This window comes from Ursus arctos, unplaced genomic scaffold, assembly GCF_023065955.2.
Source record: "Ursus arctos isolate Adak ecotype North America unplaced genomic scaffold, UrsArc2.0 scaffold_10, whole genome shotgun sequence".
NCBI lineage: Eukaryota > Metazoa > Chordata > Mammalia > Carnivora > Ursidae > Ursus > Ursus arctos.
In genome coordinates, this window is record NW_026622764.1 from 53,085,588 (window position 1) to 53,108,019 (window position 22,432).

The 22,432-nt window shown below is 39.9% G+C and overlaps 2 protein-coding genes across 3 annotated transcripts in view; one reads left to right on the top strand and one right to left on the bottom strand.

The window, feature by feature from the left end:
• Positions 1-16,132, bottom strand: part of NUFIP1 (nuclear FMR1 interacting protein 1) — a 44,157-nt gene extending 28,025 nt beyond the window's left edge. Inside the window, exons 1-5 of one of the 2 annotated variants that reach the window (XM_044381824.3) lie at positions 15,673-16,132; positions 13,509-13,591; positions 11,124-11,222; positions 10,378-10,440; positions 9,517-9,593 (exon numbers count right to left, since the gene is read on the bottom strand). In XM_044381824.3, the coding sequence (XP_044237759.3) occupies positions 9,517-9,593; positions 10,378-10,440; positions 11,124-11,222; positions 13,509-13,591; positions 15,673-16,081 (731 nt within the window). In that variant the 5' untranslated portion in view covers positions 16,082-16,132. The remainder of the gene's footprint in view (positions 1-9,516; positions 9,594-10,377; positions 10,441-11,123; positions 11,223-13,508; positions 13,592-15,672) is intronic. The other variant, XM_026493304.4, reaches the window with a different exon arrangement.
• Positions 16,133-16,182: 50 nt separating this feature from the next.
• GPALPP1 (GPALPP motifs containing 1) overlaps positions 16,183-22,432 on the top strand; it is a 35,609-nt gene continuing 29,359 nt past the window's right edge. The window contains exon 1 of the mRNA XM_026493306.4: positions 16,183-16,389. Coding sequence (XP_026349091.1) covers positions 16,302-16,389 — 88 coding nt within the window. The 5' untranslated portion in view covers positions 16,183-16,301. The remainder of the gene's footprint in view (positions 16,390-22,432) is intronic.

The window sequence follows — 22,432 nt, forward strand, 5'->3', positions numbered from 1 at the left end:
CAACACCCTTCACGTCTCCGAAACGCACTTATTCTTACTACTAGGGTCTCTTCAACATTTTTCTTCTGAGTATTGCAGACCCTTAACGTATTGAGCCATATGCTGAACAATAAAGATTTCGTACTACAGTGTACCGTGTACAAGCGAGCAGATGCTACCTAAGTGCTTCCCAATGGAAAAAATGTAAACGTTTGTTATGGCAAGTGGATTTTTCGTGAGGTCTAAGAAAGAATTCCTTAAACAAGATATTAAGGATGCTGTGCAAACTCCTTTGGTGGAAGTCTTTTAAAACAGCTCACTTTCTCTTTCTGGCAGATCAAAGTATCACTTCCTGAAAGTTACGGGATCTTTCAATAGCCCTTGCAAAGCTAGAAGATGCCACTTTTCAGTGCTTAAAGTAAAACCCTCTTCCAAAATGTATACCATTCTTATTTACACAGAACCTAGAGACTAAAAACTAGGAAAAACAAAGGCACTAGAAAGCAAATGATCCAAAAAAAAAAAAAAGGAAACCAGAAACACAAAACCATGTTACACATACAAAAAAAAAAAAAATCAGAAAGCCCCCTCCAGCAACATAATACTGAAATACAAGAATAAGGAGAAGTCTGGAGCTTTGATACATGAAAAACCAAAACACAGTTAAGATTCCTAAAGTACACTTGAAATAAATCCAAAGACTGTTAAGAAAAAAATCATATACTGTCTGAGGTTACACAATTACAAAATACAGACAAAACTTAGTCTGGTGTCTCCTGTTAGAGAATACCCGGGTATGATGAACTTACAAAGCATGTGACAAGTGCTATTTTCAGAGTTGGTTTCTCTGCTTTTACCTGCTAAAATCACTTTTTCACTATACTTCCACCTTTCCCCAATACTCCACGAGGAAATGGCCCTGAAACCATATGTCCTTTCTCTTTCTCCTCCTTTCATGTCTTCCCTACCCTTTGCCCTCCCCTTGCCTAAGCCTTAAGTATGCAGTGACAATCCTTAAGCACTGCAATCGATAAAATGGGCAAAACTGTGCCACCTGTGATCCTAGAACCATCATTTTGGTTACATTATACTCTGACTCTTTGCCGCTCAAATCACCACCCACTTACCGACTTTTCCCCTAAACCTATTCTCTATAATAACACAATCCCTCTTTATTGGCATTGACCCACAACTGTTTCAACACAAGCCATACCACTGTATTTTTATTTCAAAGTCTTTCTGAACTTCAAAAAGACATAGCATGTTTTAGAAGCCGACCCCCCTCTGTTGGAATTCTGAAAGAAATGGAGATACAGTTTAAAAGGATCCCCTCAGCACCACAGTAACTACTGAAACGAAGATCACAAAACTACTCCACCTAGTGGACCCACAATCTACTGTAAACTATGTTTCAGTGTTTCTAGCCAACTTCTGCTGTTTTCTATAATGCCCAATCACACAGCATTTGTACCTCACAGGTCAGGAATTAAGAAAGAATCACTTCTGGCGGGGTGAGGTGGGGTAAGGGGCGGGTTGAAAGCTGTTAGTAGAAAGACTTAAAGTTTTTAATTAAACACAGTGGGCATCCCTGGATTTGGATAGATAAAGGAATAAGAGCAAAGATGTGCCTCCTTTAAAGACAAAGAACAACATACCAAGCAAATCTTTAGCATTTTCTTCCAACTCTAAAATTCTTGCTATATGAAAGTCTTTTACAAGGTTTTCTAACACAGCAATTACATAAAGATCTTATCTTTCCTGCATGTTAAAGAATACAGTGCCTTCCTCAGAGAGAATGTGGCCCTCAAAAGAAAATTCAAGACAGAAGGACTATCCTGCCACATCAACATGAAATTTATTCTTTTCAGGCCTTCAAATGACATTTTTTAAAAATTGAGAATGATAGAAATTTAGAAAGTAAATATATTTTTATAATAAGTTTTTTAAAAACTGCTAGTGGAGAAAATGTTAATGTATTCTTGAGAAATCTATCAAATGTGCCAAAAGAGAAATGTTTCCCATACTTTTTATTAATAAAGTACATTTATAGAAATAATGTATGAGCATGTTATAGCAAAAGAACTTCAGAAACAAGATATGGAATAACCTCAGATGAATTAGCAAGTGCCAAGCGATAATTTCAGAACACTGTATTAACAAGGCCACATCACAGGTACGAATGAACTTCATCCCAAATTGTCATCCTCACCCAATTTCCTCATTCTCTTTAAACATCTCTAAATTTCACAAATCTGTAATTTCATTTATTCACTTCAAAGGTTTTGCCCATTCCTCTTCCAAGACATTTCTGTCCACTATCATAGTATACCTTCAGTCTACATTCTAGAAACTAGAACTACACTCTATCCTATTCCCTGTGCCCTCACCTATCTTACATAAAAATCATCAGTTAGCATATTAAACACTTGTTCAATTTTATCCTTTATTCAAGATAGACCTGCTTCCAAAAACCACTTACAAGTTTTGAAATACAATGAGCTTTAAACTTCGCCACCAACCACTGACGCAAACACTACTACCTGCCTGTTCTCTCCTCTTCCTTAACAATTTCATCTGTGGATGTTCTACCGACTCTGTTGTCACCAAGGTGGTCAAGCAACCCACTTGTAGCCAATGAGAGCTACGTAGAAGTCTCCTAGTTGGATCTAAAAAATAAAGCTATTGTTGTCCCAGTGAAAAGAGGAAAATTCAGCTTTGTGTGCCTTTTGCCTTTTTCTCATCATCCTACCTGGAATGAAGGCATAATACATGGATATGCAGGAACCTTCTAGTGGACATGAAGATGAAAGCTACCTACTAAGAAGCAACAAGCAAGAAAATGTGCCTGATGGTACCGCTAAGTGGCAACAGTAGCCCTGGACTTTTTTTCTACCCAGGAAAAATAGCCCTCTTTGTGCTAAGCTAGGGTAGTAAGGTCGCTGTTCCATTTGCTGAAACAGGATCCTAACCGATGTAAGCACCACTGTATTCTAGCCATCCTCTTTCAGCTGAACGCTGTCCAAGCCCTACTAGGCACATCTTGATTTAAAAACTTGCCTCCTAAAAGCAGTTTCTTATAAAATTAACCATATGCTTCTTATAAAGTTATACTTATTATATGACAAAACAATCCCACTTCCAGGTATTTACCCAAATAAAAAAAAAAAAAGAATATAAACAAAACAAAAACCTGTATCATCAATGTTTACAAAGACTTCACTCATACTCGCCAAATATGGGTAACATCCCAAACGTCCCTCAATTGGGAAATAAATGAACAAACTGTGGTACATCCATATAATGGAACAGAATAGCAACAGAAAGGAACAAACTACTGCTACATAAATGAATCTCGAATGCACTACGCTAAGTCAAAGAGTCAGACTCAAAAAGCCACACACTGAATGATTCCAGTTACATCATGTTCTGCAAAGATAGGAATATAGGAGCAGGAAAAAGATCAGTGGTTGTCAGGGATTAGAGCTGGGGGTAGAAGTTGACCACAAAGGGCATGAGGGAATTTTGGGGGTTTAATGAACAGTCCTATACCTTGATTGTGGCAGCGATTACATGACAATATACATCTGCTGAAACTACATATTAAAAAGGATGAATTTCACTGTATGTACAACATACCTTAAAATAAATGGGGAGGATGGGTGGATGGGCACTATACCTCCTACAAGAGGTCTTGCAAAACAAATTTGGAAGCCCTGCCTTCCAAAGATTCCAAGTACCCCCTGACCAGACATTATTATACCTGCATGGCTAAAATTAAACCTTCAGTTGTCTGTGGTCTCATGGCCATCTCACATATATTTATCTTATATCTCATATTAGAGTAAGAGTCTTAAAGGCAAGACGAGTAGACACTCGTGTCTACTCCTATATGTTTTTGGTGACCTCAGCCATATATAATAAAACCCTTGCCTTTTCAAATACCAAATGTTTACCTCTAATTTTTAAGCTAAACGATTGTCAAGAAGTTAGCCAAAGGTATCATAATGTATATTAACATAAGGTATCATAACAAACATATCATAATTTACATTAACATAATATAAATTCAAAGGCTACTAAGATTTCTCGCTAACATTAGAAAATCAAACTAGCCTTCTACCAGAGCCTTTACACTTGCTACCTAAGCGGGTTTTTGTCTTCAAATGTTAATATACCTTAAGTTTCTCTAGCCAGTGGAAATTTTTTCCTTTAAAGCACTTTTTACACAAAACCACAAGAGGGCATAGTTCATATTCACATAGGGAAAGCTACTCTAGAAAGTAATGCATTCAAACACAGATCAATTTGGTTTGTCCAGTGATGGTCTGTCCTATATGGTAAGAATTTAATGTTCAAAACCACAGCAGTTTAAGTACCATTAGCTATTATTACTGATTTCCAACCACAATTATTAGCCAGATCAACACACTTTTACCCAATTTCTCTAAAAAAAAACAGGTGAGATGCCTGGGTGGCTCAGTCGGTTAAGCATCTGCCCTCGGCTCAGTTGATGATCCCAGGAGTCCCGCATTGGGCTCCATGCTCAGCAGGAAGCCTGCTTCTCCCTCTGCCTGACGCTCCCCCTGCCTGTGTGCGCTGGCACTCCCTCTCTCTGACAAATAAATAAATAAAATCTTTTAAATAAATAAATGAATAAACAAACTGGGTAGGGAGGTGAGGACAGAAAGGGATGACAGAAGAAGGTAAAGGGAGTATGGGATGGGAGGTCTCAACTAGTGCCATACCAGGCAGAGGTGACAGTGAGAGCTGGATAGAATGGAGGTTATAATAAAGAGGAGTATGCCCAAGGGCACCTGGCTGGCTCAGTCGGTAGAGCATGTGACTCTTGATCAAGGTTTTGAGTTCAAGCCCCACACTGGGTGTAGAGATTACTTAAAAATTAAAACAAAAACAAAAACTAAAAAAACTTATAGAAAGATGAGTATGCCCAGCTTTAAGATTTCCAGGCAAAAAGTCCAGAATATTAGATCCAGACTGTGATCAGGAAAGGGAGTGGCTAAAATTGCATGGAGGTGAAGGACAGCAGAAATCTGAATATAAGCTATGAGTCTCAAAAAGTCAGGGGAATTCAAAGTATACACCCTGCTGTGGGAGCATCTGATATGCCAATGGCAGGTGGCAAAGGCAACTGCAATCCACTACAACCCATCTTGTTACGAATCACTGGGGAGGGTGTTAGAACTGCAGACAGCTGTGTAGACAGATGGCAGGAAATTCAAAGAAGGGTGAAGGAGCAATCATCTGCGTCCACATCAAGAAGGCCCTACATGTCATAAAATCAAATAGTCACTTTTTGTTCTTGTTTTATTTCACCTTTCCACAACAAACTACACTATTACTACTAACCACATCTTCCTTCTTGAAATCCTGCCCTCTAATGGCTTCCATGACATCTCATATTCCTAAGTTTTCTTCTACCTCTCCAGCTCTCACTTGGCAGTCTTACTGGTTTTTACTCTCTTAGGCCGTCTTCTCCTTTTACTCTATCCTCTCTCTCTGGGGGGAATGTGTTTACATTTATAACTTCATGATTTAAAAATATATATCTCCAGCCCAGTCTGGTCCAAGACCCAATGTCTATGCAACATCTTCAAATAAATATCTCAGAATGTCCTCATGCTCAACAATGTCCAAAATCAATACATCCAAACCCTCTTCCAGGATTTACTGTTCACAGGGGCTCATATCAGGAACCCGAAAGTCTCCGCAAAACCTCTTTCCTCTTCAACCTCTTATCATTCAATCCCCAAATAGTGCCCACTTACCTCCCAAATGTTTTATATCCACCTAGTTCTTTCTGTCCGTATCACTGCCATCTATTAAAAACTTCTATCATCTCTTACCTATACTCAAGTTCCTTGAACATGCCAATCCATCTGGATACTACTCCCTGCCTCCCCTCATCTTTTCCTAGTTAGATCTGAGTTCAGCTCAACCTCCCTTTGCCAAGGAACACTGCACTCCTCCAGACTACATGCTGAGAAGGAGGGAAGGACTGTGAGAGAGTGAAATAGCTAGACTTGTAGAACAGAGTCATTGAAAATGGTGACCATTATTAATAGTGTCTAATTTTCCCAGAGCTCATGATTCAATTTATACAGCCACTAGAGATAAGAGAACCAAGGCTGGCAAATCAGAAACTCATCTCAGACGTTTCCTACTGACTTAAGTGAACTCAAAACTTGTAAGATTCAACAACTAAGTTTAGTTAACTTCCTAGCTGCTTTATAATCTATGCTGTCTTGCAGCCATTGTCATCCTCCTCAAAAGAATTAAACACTTATAAAAGGGCCTGGCACCAATGAGCTGCACTAACTTCCAACTGATCAAAGTCAGAGCTAAGTAGCAAGGGGAACAGGTTAGTGTTTTAGCAGTTACGTCACTTCCATCCCATCTAGCAGGATACAATCTTCGACCCTGTCAGCATCCGCTCTTCGAACACTATCAGACAGGAAATGGAGTTAATTCTTCTTGTTTTAATATTCCCCTGTGTAAAATAATAAAAAGATATAACCTATTGATAAAAACAAAGAAGCAAAGCAAAAACAAAACAAAGCAAAATAACCATATACTTAGGGAGCTGTGAGGAGAAAAAATTGTATCTATAAAGAAGCCAGCTAAAGGGAGCAAGGTGCTTCGATAGGCCATGCTTCAGAATTCTTCCCTAAGTCAAACCACGTCATGGTCCTAACTACTCTAAGTTTGACCATGCAACTGGAGAAGCTCCCTTTGTGCTGAGACTGGGTCTTCCTACCCTGCGCCACTTCACAGAAATTCAATCAACAAATCTCCACATGCTAAATTCCAGGCACAGTGCAAAGTGCAGCAGAACCAAAGATGTGCCAGACTCGGGATAACTATGCTATAATGTAACAGACGCTACTGCGGTGTGCTCACAAGCTACATTGTCCCAAATGAGGGAGTCAATAGTGCCTTAGCGGAGGCGGTCCCTGGATTGGCAGCCAGTCCACCCGCTGATACAACAACTCTGTAACTAAGGAAAATGTTTAGATCAGCTGACATCTTTTTCCTACCAAGATTTTCTCTCAATAAAAAAAGTAATGTATCAATTGACATTCTGATACAAGTTCCTTATCTCATCACAGACTAGCACTCTGGCAGCACTGAGCTAAAGAAAATGAAAATGAAGAAGAGTGATAAACCAGGTGACATTTGAGACAGATCTTCCAAGATCATAAGATTCTGCCAAGGAGGGGCGCCTGGGTGGCACAGAGGTTGAGCGTCTGCCTTCGGCTCAGGGCGTGATCCCGGCGTTACGGGATCGAGCCCCACGTCAGGCTCCTCCACTATGAGCCTGCTTCTTCCTCTCCCACTCCCCCTGCTTGTGTTCCCTCTCTGGCTGGCTGTCTCTATCTCTGTCAAATAAAAATAAAAAATAAAAAAAATAAAAAGATTCTGCCAAGGAGATAAAGAGAAAAAGGCATTCTAGTATACTCTACTCCGGGTGGCCTAAACTCCTTCATTTGTTAGCCTTAGATGTGACTGAAATCTATTAAATCCACCAAGTCCACGCTGACTGGCTAGACCTACTTGCCTAAAAACTAAATTCTTCTGATTGTGCCTTCACCCTCATCCATCTCTGCACACAGTGCTCATAACTCATACTTACATGCACATTGACTAAATTCTGTGTGTTCTCAGCTGGTTCTAAAACTTTTTGTTACAGAATTACCTCCATAGCTTTCAAGGGCAGTCACTAACTTTTTCACCTAACAGTATAACATCTGCCACAACACTACACATGTAAGTAGATTTAAACTAAAAACTTAAGATACCATAGATGGACCTAGAGGGAATTATGGTAAGTGGAGTAAGCCAGAAAGAGAAAGACAAATACCATATGATCTCACTTATATGTGGAATCTGAAAAATAAAACAAATTAAATAATAAACGAAAAGCAGAGTCAAACCTATAGACACAGAGAACAAACTCATGGTTGCTAGAGGGGAGGGGGGTGGAGGGATGGGAAAATGGTTGAAGGGGAGTGGGAGACACAGGCTTCCAGGTATGGAATGACTAAGTCACAGGGATAAAAGGCACAGCATAGGGATACAGTCAATGGTATTATAATAGTGTTGTGACAGAAGGCAGCTACACTTGGGATGAGCACGGCATAACGTATATACTTACTGAATTACTACACTGCATACCCGAAACCAATATGACATTGTGTGCCAACTATACTCAAATATTAAAAAAAACAAAAACACGTATTTTAAGAGGTTTAAAAGGGAGACAGTGAGTGCTAAATAAAAGCATTAAGATACCCTAAGGTGTATTTCATTGGTACATTTACTCACAACCTCACATTGTGCCCATGGCACATATTAACAAACTAATAAAACATGCCATGTCATGTTTCATTGTTTCTTAGGCATCTGATCAAGCTTATCTCACTCACATATCCAAGACTTCGAGGATGATGATGGTGGTAATAAATACCCATAATTTTACTAACATCCTCTTTCTATAAAGTCAGTGCGGTCTCAAATTATTCGTTACACATTAAAATGTTGAATTTAAAAATAAACTAAAAAATTAAGTTGAACAAAGCAAAAATTTGACCTGCCCGTCAAAAGAGTTTTAAGTATCTTTCTTGACCTCAGAAGATAACTGTCCCCTTTTTCATCTCAGGCTCTCCTCATTTTTAATTCCACAAAAACACCATCCGACTTAAAAATGCATCTGATCATTCTCATAGTTCTGCCTAGTTTCGGCTGCTGGATGAGCTGTCATATTTCCTCTGAGAAGACAGTAGAAGTGTCCTACTGGGATTTTTCATGAGTCTATTCTAGCTAGACATCTATTAAACTTTCTTCCCTAATAAGCATAAAGACACAAGTCACATGGCAAGGCTCAAATTTCTTAGACACTACTCACAGGAAAGAATTCCTGGTCTTTTTTTAATTAAGGATAAACCCATGTATCATTGCTCTACTTCCTCTAACTAGCATACTACAGTCATTCAACAGATTTTTGTTGGGGGGGAAAAAAATCAAAAGAAAAACACAGCAAAGTATTTTTTTAATAGGAGCACCCACTCATTACTGCCTGAGCACTGAACATCTAACATAGGTGGCATGTACTAGCTTCCCTCAAAGAGTAGAGTACGGTCCCATTATGACATTATTTACAAAGAGCTCCTATTAGGTCTTCTCAAAACTTATTCAATAACCACCTCGTATAATATAGCTCACAGCCCCATTCCCTAGTACCATCATTATAGTGGAATTCAACGAATCGAAACTACCCTAATAAAAATTGTCAGCTTATTTTTAAACCATCAAGTAACAATCTCAAATTCACTATACACCAACTCTGAAGAACAGCAAAATTAGGACTAGTCATTTTCAGAGGAATATTTGCAATGTTAAAAAACGCCGTATTTCCTTTTTCAAATTACTCATTAGGGCCAGGATGGGCATTATTTGGAAGTACTCAGCCTTGCCACAGTACAAGAAAGTCATTTCACTAGTTCTGAACTCTTGACTCACTTCCTTCTTTCTTCCCTCCATCTTGCAATCTCCTCTGGAGTGTCTAACTTGATCTTCTTCATACCAGGAGCATGCATCTAGGGAGAAAAAGCCTGCTGAACATCAGGAAGCATATCGTATGTGTTGGTTTTTGTTTTTGTTTTTAACTTTTTGTTTTTTAAAGTAGGCTCCATGTCCACATGGGGCTTGAACTCACAACCCTGAGATCAAGAGTCACATGCTATTCCGACTGAACCAGCCAGGCGCCCTCATATTGTATGTTTCTGACTAAATTGCCAGTATCATGGAGGATAATGGAGACTCTGTACTCGACATTAAATTTACTAGCAGAGACAATTTTAAAACAAAGTAAGCGGGTTTTACCTATCCGTTATTATGACTTCTCCCTTAAAGGAAAAGGAGTGATTTTTGTGTGCTTAGATTAGTGCTACTGATAAAGAAAAAAGGAGTAACATAACTTTGATTACAAAGTAGGTATGTGACCATTTCTCAACTGACATCAAATACCCAAATGAATGACCTCCCAAGCAAAACTGATTAAGGCAGCTAAAGAAATACTGAATACACAGAATGATTTGAAGCAGCACAGTGGAGTAAAACAAGTATAGAATTTATGGTCAAGAAACTCAAGTGCAAGAATCAGTTCTAAGGTCCTGGGCAAGTCATTTTTTTTTCATCTATTAACTGTGGCCAATATTTATCTACTTCACACAGTGGTTTGTGAGGATAAAATTGAATAATACAAAGTACTCCATGAATGTTACTTATTATTAGGCTAGGTAAATGAAGAGCTGTGAGATAACAAATCGATGAAATAAAAAAAGCATGAATTAAAAAAAAAAAACCCACCCAAGAACTTACATTTCTCCAATGAAACTGGACAATCTTCTCATGTGCACTAAAAGAACAATCTACTTCAGGACACTGCAAAAGTTTGGAAAAAAAAGACCATTCAATGTTTTCCATACTAAATTTACCCTACCACTACATATTCAGACATAATCTGGTTGAATTTCATAGTTATCCCATTTATGTGGTGTCATCATTCCATACTTGTGTCAATAGCGAAACAAACAGCACTCCAAAACAGGATTGTATTTAAAGAGGAATGACATTCTCAAAGCATATTGAACAGTAATATATATCACTTACTTCTCTACTTAGTAAATGCATGACATCGGCAACGCTATCAAATTGCCTTAATTCCTAAAGTTGAAGGGGCGTTCCTAATAACTGAAAAGAACCTTTCCAAATTAAGAACATTCTGATTAAATATTTTTTAAAAGTACTTAATGCGGTCCAGACCATCCTTAGAGAGTGATGGGCCATGGCAAATTACAGTGTGATTAATCGGTCAAGGGCAGCCTTAAAGAGGAAAAAACACAAAAAGGTGCATAGAGGAACTGGAGGTGAGGCCCAGCACTCTTACAAAGCAAGAGGTGCACACACACAGCTGTCAGACCTCCCTTCTTTGCTGCCATCTTGCCTCTTCCTGAAGCAGTGGGCTCCCCACCCCCAAACCATAAATTTAAGCAAAAAAGCTCAGAATTTCTACCAAATATACCCATTTTGTTAAATAAATTTCAGGGCAACCAAGAAAAACCTACTTTAGTATGTTCGGACATGTGTTTATCATACTTTTCTTGATTTTTAAAACCACGATCACAGGTATCACAAAAACAATGAAAAACTGGTTCTTTTCTTTTCTGCAAACAAAAACAGAGAGGCATTAGGCTTTTGATAAAAAATGTTTAATCAATAATAAAAATATAACTATCCGTCCAGTGTTATATACTTTGATTTTTCATATAACCCCTGTATGTGGGAGAAACTTCTGAATACATTTCTAATGAAGAGATAATTCTGTTATCCCTTATTTTATTTTTAAAAAATACATTAGGAAAAGCAGGCATGATAGAGAAATTTCAAATCTGAAAAGAGCTAATATAATCTGTGAGTAGATTTCAAATTGGTAATCTAATTAAGAGTACAGCATATGTCAAAATGATCTAATAATCAATATTGATGGTAAAAACAGCATTTCAACTTTTAGGGAAAAAAACTATATCAAATTTTTTTAAACCCCAAAAAGGAAAAAAAGAATCATTTAGTAAAGGTCTGTTATTTGCTCCAAATTTGCTATTTTTACGCTTAAACATAAAACAAAAAAGATTACTACAATGATAAGACTATATAGGAAATGCTATCCCATTGTTTAATGTTGGGATTATGTTAATAAATACATTATACATACACAATATTTTCTTAGTATTAGCTACAGTTTCCATGCCAAAATGAAGGATACTAAATTTCATGCTGCAGACTTTATGCAACTCATTCTAAAATAATGACATTACTTTTTTTAAAGATTTTAAGTAATCTCTACACCCAATGTGGGGCTCAAACTTACAACCCCAAGATCAAGAGTCACAGGCTCTACCAACTGAGCCACCCAGGCACCCTGATATTTATACACCTTAAAACAGGCCAGATTTATAAGATTCATCAGAATAAAAGAAGCCTGGGACCTGGGTGGTTCAGTTGGTTAAGCAACCAGGACTCTTGATTTCGGCTCAGGTTATGATCTCAGGGTCTTGAGACAGAGCCCCAGTCTGTTCAGTGCTCAGTGGGGAGTCAGCTTGAGATTTTCTCTTCCTCTGCCCCTTCCCCCTGTGCACATATGTGTATGAGCTCTCTCTCTCTCCCCCCTACTTTCTAAAATAAATAAATAAATCTTAAAAAAAAAAAAAGGAATAAAGGAAGCCTATTTTAAGATTTGGTTTCTGGGGCGCCTGGGTGACACAGCGGTTAAGCGTCTGCCTTCAGCTCAGGGCGTGATCCCAGCGTTATGGGATTGAGCCCCACATCAGGCTCCTCTGCTATGAGCCTGCTTCTTCCTCTCCCACTCCCCCTGCTTGTGTTCCCTCATTCGCTGGCTGTCTCTATCCTGTCGAATAAGTAAATAAAATCTTTAAAAAAAAAAAAAAAAAAAAGATTTGGTTTCTGAAGCATAATCAAGAGTTGACCCTGATTTAAAAAAATAACTTTTTTTCATAAAAATGATAAATATCCACTACTGAAGAGAACTGAAGCATTACAATGAATTAAGATAAACAAATAATAAATAACAATAACACACAAAAAAGCCCTGTCTGAACAATTTCAGACATTACTTCAGGCACAGCAGATAAACTAATTATAAACTATTTTAAATTAACATTAAATTTTAATTGAATTTGACACAAGAAAAACTGCTGCAAATGCTTTTTTTCATCACAGAAATATTTGTTCCTAAAAGATCCGTGTCAAAAAGAAAAAGTACATAAAAAATAAAAGGTTTGAGTCATTGTAATTTGTTCTTAACTCCATGCTTTCAATTTTACAAGAGAAAAAGTTTGGACTTCTGTTCTTCTCCCTATATTCCATCCTTCCTGTCTCAATTTGCTAATGTACATGTACACATATATACATATACATATTTTTTAGTTCACCAAGGTTTAATAACATTTACATTTACTAGTAATCATAATTCTCAATCATATTTATTCATGAAAATATACTGAAATGGATTGAATGTTTTCTTTTCTTTTTTTTTTTAAATTTATTTGAAAGAGAGTGAGTGACAGAGAGAGCACAAGCAGGGGGAGCAGCAGGCAGAGGGAGAAGCAGGCTCCCCTGCTGAGCAGGGAGCCCAACGCGGGGCTTGATCCCAGGACTCTGGGATCACAACCTGCGCCAAAGGTAGTCGCTTAACCAACTGAGCCACCCAGGTGCCCCTGAATGTTTTCTTTTTCTACAATTTCTCCGTTTATTTCTCAAAAAGATTTCGCTTAAAGTTTTTACTTAAAGCTAAGATCCTTAAAGATCCTATTATCGCAAGGCCTGTGTCAATAATGGATGCAAAACATCGAGACCGTTATGATAGAAACACAAGGCATGACACAGTGACACAGGGACCCAAGTGTCACATTCAAGAATATCTTTAAAAATACCTTTTTTTTCTGTTTCCTACTGGGAGGGAAGTTGACATCAGTGAACTTTCGATCATATTTTCGTGGAAAATAAGGATGTTTAACTAAAAAACAAAAAGAAATCCATAAATATTTGCAACTACACAATTTTTAAATTTTTATTTGCCCTAACATGTCAAAAATACTTGAGTAAAAACTACCTCTTCTAAGAAGAAAAGTAGTTCAAACAAATTAACAAAGATTAAGACTAGTCTACCAAATAAATATTTTTCAAATGAATTCATAATTGGTAAGATTAAATGTCCATACATGCTTTAGGTGTCAAAGTAAAAAAAGGAACAGCCACTTTAACCTGATGAAATTTCTTGTAGTTTTTTCAAACATTAGAAATGTAAACAGTGAAATCCCAATATAGTGCTTTCAGCATCAATTTTACACAGAACCTTGTGATCTATATTTTCTCTCAAATTCTTTCCTTTCTTAGTGCCATGACCCCACTCTGAAACCCTTATCTTTCACCTAGATTACTATGACAGCCTCCCCCATTGTCTTCCAGTTCCTGAGCCCTCTCTTTCAACAGACCCTGCATATTGACACCACAAAAATAATCCTCCACTGGTCACAATCCTGCTGGAAAAATCTACGAATGGCTTCACAGAGTCCTTCAATGAGATCTCAGTTTATTTTCTCATCCTACTCTTCCCCCCCGTACCCTCCACTTACTTTGCTTCAATCATACGAGAACAGCACAATTCTCAAAACTCACCTTGTACTCACACCACTTTGCCCCTACCTAAATGGTATTTCTTCTTAAATCCTAAACATCTCCCAAAACACTTCTTCCAAAAGCTTTCCCCAACTTCCTCTACACTCTGAAACCACCTTTCATATGCCTCCATCACCAGTTATGCTGTGCTGATTGACATTTATAAACCCATCTGATCTGACTTAGAACTGTCTTAGGCACATTCCTATTCCCGGCATTTGGCACACAGTAAACACTGATTTGAATTCAAGTTGATGTAAATTAAATCTTATGCAGAGTTGGAGAATGGTTTCAAGTGAACAATCTCGTGGCTTTAAATATGATCTACATGCTGATGACACCCAAATTCACAGCTCCAGCCACAAATCTCCCCTGGAGAGTACGAACTAACAGCCTATTCAGTATCTCTATTTTACATAAACATATTCCAAACTCTACTCCTCGTCTTCCTTCCAAATCTGTTCCACTCCCATCTTTCTGCTTGTTTGGCAAAAAACTTTAAGTTATTCTTGTCTCAGCTTTACCTCACACCTTATATCCGATTGTTCAGCAAATCAGGTTGGCCCTACCCTACCTTCTAAATAGATCTAAAATCCAACACTTCTCATTATGTCCTGGGCTCCACCCTGGTGGAAGTCCCCAATATCTCTCGCTTGGATAACTGCAATAGCTTCTTAATTCGTTTCCCTTTAAATCAACTCCCATCAGTAGCCACATTAATCCTTCTAAAATATAAATCAAATCATGTCACTCCTCTGCATTACCCTTATCACAGGAGTAAAAAGTCAAAGTTCCATCATCTACAAGGCCCCAGCAGGTCTGCCCTCTTCCCCAGTCTTCTACAATTCTACCCCAGACTCCACCCTCTCTAGCCACACTGGCTCGGGTTCTGATCTATAGCTCCTGCCTCAAGGTCTTTGCACTTGCAGTTGATTCTGCTTGCATCCCTATTTCCCCAGATATATCCACAGCTCTGATCCCTCACCTCCCTGAGGTCTTTGCCAGAATGTCACTTTCTTTATGACTGACACTGACATTTAAAACTGCACTATCTATCATTCTTCTTTGCTTTATCTCTCTCCATAAAACTCATTGCCTTGTAATACACGCTGCTTTATTCTGTCTTCCTCCACCAGCAAATAAATGTAAAGCTCCACAAAGATAGGGATTTTTGTATGTTTCGTTCACTGCTATATTCCTAGTTCCTTGTGCATCGTTGGAATCAATAAATAACTGCTGAACTGACTGAACAGACGGGGGGGGGGAACATTACTGTCCGACAAACTGTGAGACATTACTGAACAGACTCCAAGAGTGCAAGGCAGAATCAGAAGGAGAGAGAGGAAAAAGGGGAAAGTGGGAGAGGGAAAAGGGGAGAAGAAAAGTAAAGGGGTGGTAAGGAGAGGAGTAATAGCCTACCTGGAGCGTTCTGATGCCCAGGAAAGACACCAGGAGACTGTCTCCAGTACCATGATGTCGAAGCCTGGAAATTCCAAGAAGGCTGGCCGTTGAGGTGAGGCTGAGAATCAAGGGGGGACTGGGCGTCGAAGGGAGGCTGCGACCCGGGAAGAATCTGGGTGTCGAAGGGAGGAGGTGCCTCAGGGAGAGCCTGGGCCTCCTGGGGGGGCTGCTCCTCCGAGGAAGGCTGCGACCCTGCTACGGGAGGCGACGATGAAGGTGGCGGCGGCGGCGGCGGCGGCAGCATTGCCCAGAGCATCCAGTTGTCCCGCAGCGAAGCAGTGTCGCTCAGAGGCCCCAACGTGGGGGTCAGCTCAGATGGTGGAAACCACCCCGCAGAAGTCACGAAATCACTAGCCGGCTCAGCCATGCCTCCCGCCAGGTAGGGAACCCAGCATGCGAATGTGGAACAAGCCTTAGGCGTCACTTCCGTTCTCGCGAATTACACGACTCTGCCAACCACGGGCTGCTACGTCATTGGTAGGCGCCGGGAAAGCTTCCTGCATTTGCGACGGATCCCGGGCTGCCTTAGGGTAGACCTGTCTCTGCGTGGTTAGAGTTGTACGCCTGATCAGTGTCCGCTACCTCGGATGGCGAGGGATCTGATCGGGCCGGCTCTGCCGCCCGGCTTCAAGGCCCGCGAGACAGCGGAAGACGAGGAGCGAGACCCCAGCCCTGGTAAGCGGCTGCGTGTACGCTGGCCGCCAGGCCCGCCTGCCCCTTCTCTGGCCCGGCCCCACTCTTTGAATAGAGGTCCAAGGCCTGAAAAGGCGGAGCGGTGGCAAGTGGGCGCGGGCGACCCGAGCTAACTTTGCTTTTTTAGCCGTAGCGGGCAGGGGAGGGGGCTGGTCATCATTACAACGATAATGTAGTCTCATTTAGCGCTGAATGGGCTAAACGATCGATACACCTTCAGTCATTTAATCCTCCTTGCAACTGTATAAGGTAAAGGTTCTTATTTGCATGTTACAAACACGAACACTGAGGCCCAGGCTGTTGCCCAGATCACAGAGCGGGTAAACGGTGGAGCCCGATTTAGAACACAGCCGGTGCTCCTAACCTCTGTGCCATATTGCCTTCTGACGTACAACGCTCTTGGCTCTTGCAGAAGATGCTTTGCTCCCTAGCCCCCGACCTGCCTTCCTAGCCTCTCTTTCTGTCGTTGTATCTAACACACACACAGCCCAGTGCTGACACCAGTCCGGGTTTCTGCGCCGTTCCTCAATTCTCTGGGCTCTTTTTGGCCTCACTCCACTTCTTGACATACCCTACAAACTCCTGCCCCATTCTCCAGGCCCAACTTCAATGGCAGTGAAGGCTTCAGTGAAGCATTTCCAGTTTCTCCCAAGAATTGTCCCGCCTTCCTTTTTCCCCCACGGGGTTTTCTTCTACGTAATTACGTAGCATATTTAATACACTTTTTAAAAATAACCTGTGACATATCCGCCTCACCATTGCAGTATGATCTTCGCGATTTAACGCAGAGTGGGCACTTCGTATTTACCAAATAAATGCTTCCTATCTATCTCCGTTAATGTTTGCTCTAATTTGTAGACTGGGATTGACACCAAAGTTGGAAAAGAGTAAAGCTGGAAAACTAACCCTCTCATTTCTTTTCTTTCTTTCTTTCTTTCTTAAAAGATTTTATTTATTTGAGAAAGAGTAGAGAGTGAGTGAGAGGGAGAGAGAGCATAAGCTGGGGGGGAGAGGGAGAATCAGACTCCCCGCTGAGCAGAGCTCCATCCCAGGATCCCAGGACCCTGAGATCATGACCCGATCAATGGGAAGGCAGCCGCTTAAGGCACTGAGCCACCCAGGCGCCTCTACCCTTCTGATTTCTTAATCTAATTTTCATTCTTTGACTAAACCAGGTTGGCGGCGGCAGCGGCAGAGCCATGTCTTCAACCTAGAGATTTTCTTCCAGATCTCCTTTCTGTTATAACGGCTAACAAGTCATGTTTTTATTTTTAGCAAGGAAGGATCCGTTCAACTAAAGTTGAGGAAAAGTGGGGTTAACCAGGTTTTTAGTTGGGTTTCTACATGTATGTTGTTTTTGGTTCACCATTTTCCCTGATTTTAAACCAAAGCCGGATTTGCAGGTAAATAACCACTGTCTCCCAAATAGGTACTTTTATTATGATTGGCTTCCATCATTCTGCAGATTTATTTCAGGTACTCCTTTCTCCATCCACTCTCTAATGTTTGTTTATTTTGTGTATTCCTTCTCTTCTCACCCCCACCCTCAGCACTTAACACTGTGTGTGTATGTACCCCCCTCTATCTTGACCAAGTTTTCCCCCTGCCTGGCACAAGAAAGATCTTTGGTAGCTATTTTTTGGCCACTTCTTCACCAAGCACAATCTCTTGCACACAGCATATCATTTTTAACACATAAAATCCCCCCTACTATAATTCCATTCCCTTCGTAACCTCCTAGATGGGTGATCCTAAAACTGTTGCCAAAAAAAAGTCTTGAGATATTTTTTATCTCATTATTCTTCTGTCTGGTTTCTTAAGGAGTTTATCAGTACCAGTACCCTTGAAATACACTTGGTCTCACCATAGAAGTTCCCTTGGTGCCATCTTCCAGTTGCTACCTGCCTCCCCATCCCTCTTTCAACCAAAGGGTAACTACTGTCTTGACTTATCATAGATTGGTTTTGTGTGCTTTATGTAAATGGAAAAATACATTATGAACTCTTTTGTAACTGGCTTCGTATTTTGGCATAACATTATTTTGTGAGATTCATCATGTTGATGAACTATTGTGGGTGTTACTCCAGATTGTTTATTGTCACGGCTGTCTAGCAGTCTATTGTGTGAGTGTTCTGCAGCTTCCTTACCCATTTTACTCTTGATGGACTTTTGAGTCATTTACCTTTTTGGCTGTTAATAAAGTCCCGCTATGCCTTATAGTACATGTCTTTTAGTGAACACATGTTGCATTCCTTTTGAAATTTTTGGATCACTGGATATGCATCTATTCAGCTTTAGTGGATACTGCCAAACAGTTTCCAAAGTAGTACCGATTTACACTCCCACCAGCCTGGATGAGAATTCTCATGATTGCATATTCTCATTTAGTTGTTTCTGTCTTTTTAATCTGATGGTTTGTAGCAGTATCTCATGGTAGTTTTAATTTGTAGTTCTCTGATAACAGATGAAGTTCACTACCTTTTCAGTTGTTTTTTTTTTTTTTTGAAATGCGGATGAGTGTCAGTCTTTTGTTCATTTTTCCACTGATCTGTCTGCCTTTCCTTACTGACCTATTGAGTGAGTTCTTTATATAGTTTTGACAAGTCATTTTTCAGTTATATGTGTTGGAAATATCTTCTCTAATTCTCTGGCTTGTCTTTTCACTCTCTCAGTATGTTTTGAGGAACAGAGGTTTTTAGTTTTAACATAGTCTGATTTTTAGATTTTTTTTTCTTTTATGGTTATAGCTTTTTGTAACCTATTTGAGTAGTCTTTGCCTCCTCTAAGGTGATAGAGTTGTTCTCCTTCATTTTATCCTACAAGCGTTACTGTTTTAACTTTCACATTTATATTTGCGGTTTATCAGGAATTGATATTTGTGTATGGTGTGAGGTAGGGGTGAAGATTTATTTTTTTCCTCACTGATATCCAGTTGATCCATCACCCTCCCTTCTCCACCATACTGTAATATCACCTTCTTTATAAATCATGTGACAGTATATGTGCACCTAGTTTTTTCTTTTTCATTCTGATAAAATATACATAACATTTACCATGCTAACCATTTTTAAGTGTATCATTCATCATTAAGTACATTCACATTGTGCAACCATCACCACTATCCATTTCCAGAACACTTTTCCTCTTGCAAAACTGAAACTCTGTACCCATTAAACAGTGAGTCCCCATTCCCACATCCCCCAGCCCCTGGCAATCACCATTCTACTTTCTGTCTCCATGAATTTAACTACTCTAGGTCTCTCATATAAGTGGAATCATACAGGGGCGCCTGGGTGGCCCAGTTAATTAAAAGTCTGCTTTGGCTCAGGTCATGATCCTGGGTCCTGGTATTAAGCCCTGTCTCAGGCTCCTGCTTCTCCTTCTGCCCCTTCTCACTGGCGCATGCGCGCTCTCTCTCAGATAAATAAATAAATAAATAAATAAATAAATATCTTTAAAAAAATAAGTGGAATCATACAGTATCTATCTTTTTGTGACTGGCTTATTTCACCTACCATAATGTCTTCAGGGTTCATCAGTGTCGTAGCATGCGCCAGAATTTCCCACAGGTGGGAATTCTTAAACCCAGTCGGGTATCTCTCCTTTGTTCCTCATACTCAGCTACCTCCCTGAAAGAGATCACTGACAGAATTCGGAGGAGGGAGTGAGCACACAGTTCTGGGATGGAACAAATCAACTTTGTTCAAATACTCTAGAATATCGAATGCTGGGAAATGTCTCCTCAGATCATGTCATTAGAAAAACTTGAGGTGGACATGTTTTCTCAAGACCAGTCCATATACTGCAGATGCTGCTTTGTGGAAGCTAAGGGGAGCCTTGACTATTTTGACTTCAACTCCAGACGACTCATGTGCAATGACCTTCACCTCCACTAATTTTAGCTGTATTTGTAATCACACACTGGACTCTTCTGTCTCTGAAAACTTAAATTCATATTTCATTCAGAGCAAGAGCCCCTTATTCAGCCATCATTCTCACTCAGTTATTCCCGTTATACTTGTTTTTTTAATTTGTTTTATAACCTCATTAAACTATGCAGTCTCTGCCCTCTGTCCTTTTTGGCCTCCTTCTTTTAATCACTTCTGCCCCTGCTTAGACTTCACGATCCATCATTCACTCTCTTGAAGAATTTTCAACTGCCTTACCCATTCGGGATTCTGTTAAACCCATCCGGCAACCGGCAAAAACCCAGCTCTGGATGAATCCAAATGTTGACCTCTCATGAGCCTACGTCCAGCCTTCCCAGTGCTGCTAGAAAAAAACCTCAGACTTCCAAAGGCTCATGTTACCAAAAATCACAGGCTCCTCCCCAGTTGGGTTCTCAGCTCTGCCCAACAATCCTCAGAGGCTTCCTCATGCAGCTCTCTTTCCCCATTATCAACCATGGTTTTTTAAAAGCCTCTTTTTCTTTCTGAAACTATCTCCCTCTACTTTGCTGAAGGAATAAATGCCATCTTAAAAGAACTTCCTCAATTTTCTGTCACTATGCCTAAGACTTTCCTGAATCTATGCCCTGCGTTTTTGTCTTCCCTTTTATTATAGTAGAAAAGGTACACTACCTTCTTCTAAGGCTAGTCCTGCCATTTTTACTCTGAATCCCTTCCCTTATTTGTTCTCAGAGCTCCCTGCCCGTAACATTTGACCAAAGCATTCCAGTTTTTCCCATCTTTATGAAAACTCTGCTCTACATCCCCCTGTAGCTAGTATTCTTTCTCTCTGGATCCTCTCCATTTTCTCCTTACCCACTGTGTTGTAGCTTCATAACCCACTACATTCTGGCTTCTGTTCTGGGCAGTCAACTGAGAATGCTGTCACTAATTCCACTGTGAAAATAGATGAAGACCACCCACCAATTGTTCTTCAGCACATTTTGCTAAATCAAGGCACTCTTTTTAATCCTGACCTTGTTTGACCTCACAGCAACATTTAACCCCATAGATCCTTCCTTTCTTTACATTCTTGGTTCCAGCCCCCTGATCACATTTTAGTTTTCCTAAATGTGGTAGGCCCTTACGCTTCCAGTTCTTTGGAGATGTTTTTGCCTCTGCCTGGACTGCCCTCCTTCCAATCCTCACCCCTTTTGTCCAGCCAAGTCACTTGAATCCTTCAGCCCCACCCCAACCATCACGTTCTCTAGGAAACATTCTCTGACATAACTGTCTATTCCCTAAAAAAGACTGAGTTGGGTTCTCCTTACTGATATTTCCATGCCTAATCTTGTCACAGAATCAGCTGTCTTTTCCTATAAAGGACCAAATAGTAAACATTTTAGGCTTTGCAGGTTAACGGGCAAAATCAAGATTACTGTGAAGTATGTATACAATAAGAGAAAACAAATTTTTGTAAATTTTTGTTGAAATTCAGAACATAAAGGAGTACAATTTTATTGTAGTATATAAGTCTCCTAATGAGAAGAATGGGATTGCTTTTGGTGGGAATAATGTTTTGTTTAATTGAGGTTCTAGGTTAGTGTTCCCTACCATCAGAGTCCATTACTGATCTGTAATGAGGGTTGTTTTTTGAGAGAGAGAGAGAGAGGTCATGTGTACATGGGGTTGGAAGGGTAGGCAGAGGGAGAGGGAGAGAGAGAATCCCAAGCAGGCTCCAAGCCCAGTGTGGGCCCGATGCAGGGCTTAGTCTCATAATCCTGCAATCATGACCCAAGCAGAAATCAAGAGTCAGATGTTTAATCAAATGAGCCACCCAGGTGCCCCTGTAATGAGGTTTTATATACTGTCCTGAGTACATTATTTTTCTCTGCATAATTTTGTGTTATAGATATTACAAGGGAAAAATAATGAAATATAAGGCATAACTCCTATTCTCATTGAATGTATTATCTGTTTGTAAAATTACCATTGCAGTGGGAGAGCTGCCTTAATAATTATAGTATAGCATTACTGTTTTAGGACAGAGATGAACTAGTTCATTACAAGTGCCTAAAATAATTTTGAGGCAGTTTATACTGTTCTAAAGAAGGGTACCAATAAAAAAAAGTGAAGCC